At 43.0% G+C, this 8,290-nt stretch overlaps 1 protein-coding gene across 1 annotated transcript in view; it reads left to right on the forward strand.

Moving 5' to 3' along the window:
• Nucleotides 1–2,123, forward strand: part of bchs (WD repeat and FYVE domain containing 3 bchs) — a gene marked incomplete at its 3' end in the record, with an annotated part of 52,168 nt that extends 50,045 nt beyond the window's left edge. Inside the window, 1 exon segment of the mRNA XM_070081160.1 lies at nt 1,975–2,123. Coding sequence (XP_069937261.1) covers nt 1,975–2,123 — 149 coding nt within the window.
• Nucleotides 2,124–8,290: the final 6,167 nt, after the last annotated feature.

Below are 8,290 nucleotides of genomic sequence, written 5' to 3' on the forward strand. Positions count from 1 at the left end.
AAATTTCTTGACAGTGCCTCTCCCACTCTATCATCCACTCTCCTTTTGCACACTCTCACCACTCTCTTCACCTTTCTTTTACTCTCCATATACTCTACTCTTCTTATAACACTTCTGCTTTGTAAAAACCTCTCATAAGCTACCTTTTTCTCTTTTATCACACCCTTTACTTCATCATTCCACCAATCACTCCTCTTACCTCCTGCACCTACCCTCCTATAACCACAAACTTCTGCCCCACATTCTAATACTGCATTTTTAAAACTACTCCAACCTTATTCAAACCCCCCCCCCCCCCCATACTTGCACCAGCCCACCTTTCTGCCAATAGTTGCTTATATCTCACCCGAACTTCCTCCTCCCTTAGTTTGTACACTTTCACCTCCCTCTTACTTGTTGTTGCCATTTTCCTCTTGTCCCATCTACCTCATACTCTAACTGTAGCTACAACTAGATAATGATCCGATATATCAGTTGCCCCTCTATAAACGTGTACATCCTGGAGCCTACCCATCAACCTTTTATCCACCAGTACATATTCTAACAAACTACTTTCATTATGTGCTATATCATACCTTGTATATTTATTTATCCTCTTTTTCATAAAATATGTATTACTTATTACCAAACCTCATTCTACGCATAGCTCAGTTAAAGGCTCCCCATTTTCATTTACCCTTGGCACCCCAAATTTTCCTACTACTCCCTCCACAACATTTTTACCCACTTTAGCATTGAAATCCCCAACCACAAGTACTCTCACACTTGGTTCAAAACTCCCCATGTATTCACTCAACATTTCCCAAAATCTCTCTCTCTCTCCTAGGTAAATGTGTCATCATTCGTTCCTACCTACCTTTCTTTGTCTTCATTCTTTATTTATTCATTCTTTCCTTCCTTCTGGTTTCTATAATATATATACACACATATAGTCACTGGACACTTACATATAACTGCTATTATCTTCAGCAAGCTTGTGTTGTGTGTGAATATGTGGATTTTTGAATGTTCTGAGTCAGCTGTCCAAATGACATATTGTATCATTACTCCCCCTTCCGCCTGTCAAAACAGTGGGGTCGGATGCTCGCTTCCCCTCCATCCTTCTACCTAATTATCTTTCTCCTTCATTCTCTCTGATTCTCTCCCTCATTCTCTCTCTCATTCTCCTTCATTTTTTCTGGTATCCTGGACAATGCTTTTGGTCACAAACTCCTCAAAACCTTGAAATTGCTCTTCACTGATACTTCCATCTGTGTTAGAGCATCACTTGGGAAGAGAGGAGTCCCAGATTTGCCAGGGAGTCAGATATTTCTTACCACTAGGCATGATGAACGAGGGCAACTGACATGGCATTCTCACAATGCATCACTGGCTCCCCGATTTTTTTTATATGGTGCACACTGACCATGGAGACCCATTCTCTCACATGTGGGCCTACCAGCTTTCTCCTGCTTGATTTGAAGCCGCTAGAATTGTGGCATATTAATATGTCAAACAGTCAAAGGGTTAAGATTAGCAATACAGTACTGTAGCATTTTTTATTTATTATTTTTACTTTTGAAATGTTTTTTAGACCTAGCACAATTGCACACTTAATAAATGATAATGTAAACATGCCTTTAGGTTATTATATGCACTAGCAAGTGAAAAAAAAAAGGCTGTGAGTTGCTTTAAGGTGATGCTTGCTTTATGGTGGTGGTCTGGAACATAACTTGCCATATTAGCAAGGTATACCTCTACATTTTAAAAAGCAATTACTTGTCAGTGATGGGTCCATTGTTTAGTAGGGTCACATTAACAGCATATCTACAGGTTGTATTCCTCAGCAGTCATAATAAAATGTGTATGCATTAGAGGTAATATAATCTAAAAGGATATGTGTATAATAAAGGTAGAATGTGTAGTAGTCTAGTTATATATTAAAAAATAGACATGTGAAGCATATATTTATCACTCCCTTTTTATCTGTTTCAGGAAAAGTACTTCCAACTGCTCGAGTTTGTTGTGTTCCAGCTGAAGTTTGTACCTTGCAAAGAACTCATCTCCCTGTCAATCCTGCTGAAGGCTCAGCATACTCTCTCCTGCTCCATCATATGCATCAACACACTACTCACTATTCTCAAGTATGACTTTTTATTTATTTATTTTTTTTTTTTTTACACATCGGCCATTTCCCACCAAGGCAGGGTGTCCCGAAAGAGAAAAACTACTATCATCATTCACTCCATCACTGTCTTGCCAGAGGCATGCTTACACTAGTCATAAAACTGCAACATTAACACCCCTCCCAGCTCCAGGAATCAAGTCTGGCCTGCCGGTTTCCCTGAATCTCTTCATAAGTGTTACTTTACTTACGTTCCAACGGTATGTCAAATCCTAAAAACCATTTGTCTCCATTTACTTCTGTCTAACACGCTCATGGACGCTTGCTGGAAGTCCAAGTGTAACATGTTTTTATCATTCACTTATAACAGTTTTTTTTTGTTTGGGAGAATAAAATTATCGTAAAGCAGCCTCAGTGTAACTCATTTATTATATTTTTTTGTAAGCACATAGCCTCATTTTGTATTTAAATAAGGCTTTCTCACTTAGATAATTATCACCCTGCCTTGGTGAAAAACGACCATGTTAAAAAAAAATGATCATTTATTAACCTATCCTGTCTCCCACATAGATCTGTGTCACTCATCTAAATCTATGTTTGAAGCACAGCACCTTCAAATATGCTGTGAGTGGTGTAAATTTTGGCCTAGGCTTGAGGGAGTGGGTCTGTGCAGTGAGTGTGCACCATATACAGTGGACCCCCGGTTCGCGATGCTATCGGTATCTGATAAATCCAGTATCCGATGCATTATATCGCAAAAATTTGCCTCGGTTCCCGTTTCAAAACCCGGTATGCGATGCGATTCGTATGATACGTGTCCACGTGTGGCCTGAACTGCCCCGTGTGTGCCAGTGTTTACAAGCCAGCCAGTGTGCGCGCATCTAAGGATACATTCGGTACATTCCATATTATCCATATTATCACTGTTTTTGGTGCTTGTTTCTGCAAAATAAGTCATCATGGGCCCCAAGAAAGCTTCTAGTGCCAACCCTTCGAGACCAAGGGCGCTAATGACTATTGAAATGAAGAAAGAGATAATTTCAAAGTACGAAAGTGGAGTGCGTGTGTCGGAGCTGGCCAAGTTGTATAGTATAGTTGTGTTGTATAGAGGGGGATTCCCCTTCTAAACAATAGGTTCAACACTCTCCCCTCCTCCCATCCCATCAATCATCACCAGATCTTCATTAAAGGTAAGTGTCAATTATTCTATTGTTATTATTCTATTGTTATTGTAATTATTCTATTGCATTAAACTTAATATTTCATGTGGTAAAAGTTTTTTTTTCATACTTTTGGGTGTCTTGCACGGATTAATTTGATTTCCATTATTTCTTATGGGGAAAATTGATTCGCTTTCTGATAATTTTGGTTTACGATGAGCTCTCAGGAACAGAATAATATTGCGAACCAGGGGTCCACTGTACAGTAGACCGTCATTTAACACAGTAGTCACATTCCTGAAAAGTGCCGTGTTAGGCATAACTGTGTTAGATGAATTGAAGAGCTTATGGGAACAATAGGGGTACATTCCAAGGAGTCCCAAAACAGCCAAACAACTTTTTTTTTAGGCCTCCACATCTTACAAAAATAAAAGTGAATATGTAATTGTAGTTCATTGTTGTGATGTATTATGTTGTTTTTGCTACTTAAGATTACTAATGTAACAGAAATACAGTGGAACCTTGACTTACGAGTTTAATCCATTCTAGAAGCTAGCTCGTAACTCAATTTACTCGTATATCAAATTAATTTTCCTCATTTAAATTAATTGAAAAGCCGTTAATTCGTTAATGCACTCTGGAGAGACGAGAAAAAATATGTACTTGAATATGACGCTAATATCAATTGTACGGCTTATTTTTTTTTTTTTTTATCACACTGGCTGATTCCCACCAAGGCAGGGTGGCCTGAAAAAGAAAAACTTTCACCATCATTCACTCCATCACTGTCTTGCCAGAAGGGTGCTTTACACTAGAGTTTTTAAACTGCAACATTAACACCCGTCCTTCAGAGTGCAGGCACTGTACTTCCCATCTCCAGGACTCAAGTCCGGCCTGCCGGTTTCCCAGAATCCCTTCATAAATGTTACTTTGCTCACACTCCAACAGCACGTCAAGTATTAAAAACCATTTGTCTCCATTCACTCCTATCAAACACGCTCACGCATGCCTGCTGGAAGTCCAAGCCCCTTGCACACAAAACCTCCTTTACCCCCTCCCTCCAACCTTTCCTAGGCCGACCCCTACCCCGCCTTCCTTCCACTACAGACTGATACACTCTTGAAGTCATTCTGTTTCGCTCCATTCTCTCTACATGTCCGAACCACCTCAGCAACCCATCCTCAGCCCTCTGGACAACAGTTTTGGTAATCCCGCACCTCCTCCTAACTTCCAAACTACGAATTCTCTGCATTATATTCACACCACACATTGCCCTCAGACATGACATCTCCACTGCCTCCAGCCTTCTCCTCGCTGCAACATTCATCACCCATGCTTCACACCCATATAAGAGCATTGGTAAAACTATACTCTCATACATTCCCCTCTTTGCCTCCAAGGACAAAGTTCTTTGTCTCCACAGACTCCTAAGTGCACCACTCACCCTTTTCCCCTCATCAATTCTATGATTCACCTCATCTTTCATAGACCCATCCGCTGACACGTCCACTCCCAAATATCTGAATACATTCACCTCCTCCATACTCTCTCCCTCCAATCTGATATCCAATCTTTCATCACCTAATCTTTTTGTTATCATCCTAACCTTACTCTTTCCTGTATTCACTTTTAATTTTCTTCTTTTGCATACCCTACCAAATTCATCCACCAATCTCTGCAACTTCTCTTCAGAATCTCCCAAGAGCACAGTGTCATCAGCAAAGAGCAACTGTGACAACTCCCACTTTATGTGTGATTCTTTATCTTTTAACTCCACGCCTCTTGCCAAGACCCTCACATTTACTTCTCTTACAACCCCATCTATAAATATATTAAACAACCACTGTGACATCACACATCCTTGTCTAAGGCCTACTTTTACTGGGAAATAATTTCCCTCTTTCCTACATACTCTAACTTGAGCCTCACTATCTTCGTAAAAACTCTTCACTGCTTTCAGTAACCTACCTCCTACACCATACACCTGCAACATCTGCCACATTGCCCCCCTATCCACCCTGTCATACGCCTTTTCCAAATCCATAAATGCCACAAAGACCTCTTTAGCCTTATCTAAATAATGTTCACTTATGTGTTTCACTGTAAACACCTGGTCCACACACCCCCTACCTTTCCTAAAGCCTCCTTGTTCATCTTCTATCCTATTCTCTGTTTTACTCTTAATTCTTTCAATAATAACTCTACCATACACTTTACCAGGTATACTCAACAAACTTATCCCCCTATAATTTTTGCACTCTCTTTTGTCCCCTTTGCCTTTATACAAAGGAACTATGCATGCTCTCTGCCAATCCCTAGGTACCTTACCCTCTTCCATACATTTATTAAAAAATTGCACCAACCACTCCAAAACTATATCCCCACCTGCTTTTAACATTTCTATCTTATCCCATCAATCCCGGCTGCCTTACCCCGTTTCATTTTACCTACTGCCTCATGAACTTCCCCCACACTCACAACTGGCTCTTCCTCACTCCTACAAGATGTTATTCCTCCTTGCCCTATACACGAAATCACAGCTTCCCTATCTTCATCAACATGGCGGAAGCATCCGCCATTTCCTGTGTGTATATACTGAGAGTATCTTCCCATGCTCTTATTGTAAGAGAAAACGGAGTATTTTTTAGGCTAACTGCAATAGATGACTAGTATTCTTAGGCTTATTGATCTATCAGAATTCATCTAATGTGACATAATAAACAATATAATTAACACAGAAACATGATATATACTCTAGAATGAATAAAATAGGCCATAATAATTGGCATAGGTAGCGGCGGAAGCATCCGCCATTTCCTGTGTGTATATACTGAGAGTATCTTCCCATGCTCTTATTGTAAGAGAAACGGAGTATTTTTGAGGCTAACTGCAATAGATGACTAGTATTCTTAGGAAAACACTGAAAATATCGTATATTAACACACACAATGAATCATAATACACTTCAGAATGTAAATAAATAATAAACTGTTTATATAAAGTGTATATGTACAGTGGACCCCCACCTTACGATGGCATCACCTTACGTTAAATCCACCATACGATGCATTTTAAGGCAAAAATTTTGCCTCGCCTTACGCTAAAAAACTCACCTCACGCGATTCCTCAGAGACGCGACCCGTGTGTGGCCTGAGTGCACCTCAGCTGCCCCGTGGGTGCCAGTGTTTACAAGCCAGCCAGTGCGGTCGCATCCATGCATACATTCGGAATATTTCATATTATCATAGCGTTTTTAGTGATTGTACCTGCAAAATAAGTCACTATGGGCCCCAACAAAGCTTCTAGTGCCAACTCTGTGGTAAAAAAGGTGAAAATTACTATGGAAATGAAGAAAGAGACAATTGCTAAGTACGAAAGTGGAGTGTGTGTCTCAGAGCTGGCCAGGTTGTATACCAAACCCCAATCAACCATTGCTACTATTGTGGCCAACAAAACGGCAATCAAGGAAGCTGTTCTTGCAAAAGATGCAAGTTTGTTTTCGAAACAGAGATTGCAAGTACTCGAAGATGTTGAGAGACTGTTATTGGTGTGGATAAACGAAAAACAGATAGCAGGAGATACCATCTCTCAAGCGATCATATGTAAAAAGGGTGGGAAATACGCACTATGGTATCACGGTCAGCTGCTGCTGCACCACAGTCAGCTGTTGCTGCACCACCATCAGCTGTTGCTGCACCACAGTCAGCTGTTGCTGCACCACTGTCAGCTGTTGCTGCACCACAGTCAGCTGCTGCTGCACCACAGTCAGCTGTTGCTGAACCACTGTCAGCTGCTGCTGCACCACAGTCAGCTGTTGCTGAACCACTGTCAGCTGCTGTTGCACCACGGTCAGCTGCTGCTGCACCACAGTCAGCTGCTGCTGCACCACTGTCAGCTGCTGCTGCACCACCATCAGCTGTTGCTGCACCATGGTCAGCTGCTGCTGCACCACAGTCAGCTGTTGCCGAACCACGGTCAGCTGCTGCTGCACCGCGGTCAGCTGCTGCTGCACCACCATCAGCTGCTTCTGACCAACATGACTCGTCCCAAACCTGTCCGTCCAGCCTGAGTGTCTCAGCTGCCCTGCCGTCATTGTTTAGAAACCAGGGTGGCCGGTTGCATGCATACATTCGATACATTTTGTATTATTCCATTGTTTATAGTGCTTGTAACTGCTAAATAAGCCACCATGGGCCCAAAGAAAGCTTCTAGTGCCAACCCTGTGGTAAATAGGGTGAGAAATATGTACTATCGTACCATGGTCAGCTGCTGCTGCACCACCATCAGCTGTTGCAGCACCACAGTCAGCTGTTGCTGCACCACGGTCAGCTGTTGCTGAACCCTGGTCAGCTGCTGTTGCACCACGGTCAGCTGCTGCTACACCACAGTCAGCTGCTGCTGCACCACCATCAGCTGCTGCTGCACCACTGTCAGCTGCTGCTGCACCACCATTAGCTGCTGCACCACTGTCAGCTGCTGCTGCACCATCAGCTGTTTCTGCACCACTATCTACTGTTGCTGCACCACAGTCAGCTGCTGCTGCACTATCAGCTGTTTCTGCACCACTATCTACTGTTGCTGCACCACAGTCAGCTGCTGCTGCACCACAGTCAGCTGTTGCTGAACCACGGTCAGCTGTTGCTGAACCACGGTCGGCTGTTGCTGCACCACGGTCAGCTGTTGCTGCACCAGTCAGCTGTTGCTGAACCACGGTCAGCTGCTGTTGCACCACGGTCAGCTGCTGCTGCACCACGGTCAGCTGCTGCTGCACCACGGTCAGCTGCTGCTGCACCACCGTAAGCTGTTGCTGCACCACGGTCAGCTGTTGCTGCACCACGGTCAGCTGTTGCTGCACCACGGTCAGCTGTTGCTGCACCACGGTCAGCTGTTTCTGCACCAGTCAGCTGTTGCTGAACCACTGTGAGCTGCTGTTGCACCATGGTCAGCTGCTGCTGCACTACAGTCAGCTGCTGCTGCACCACAGTCAGCTGCTGCTAAACCACCATCATCTGTTGCTGCACCACGG

Source organism: Cherax quadricarinatus, unplaced genomic scaffold, assembly GCF_038502225.1.
Source record: "Cherax quadricarinatus isolate ZL_2023a unplaced genomic scaffold, ASM3850222v1 Contig1858, whole genome shotgun sequence".
In the NCBI taxonomy this organism is placed as follows: domain Eukaryota; kingdom Metazoa; phylum Arthropoda; class Malacostraca; order Decapoda; family Parastacidae; genus Cherax; species Cherax quadricarinatus.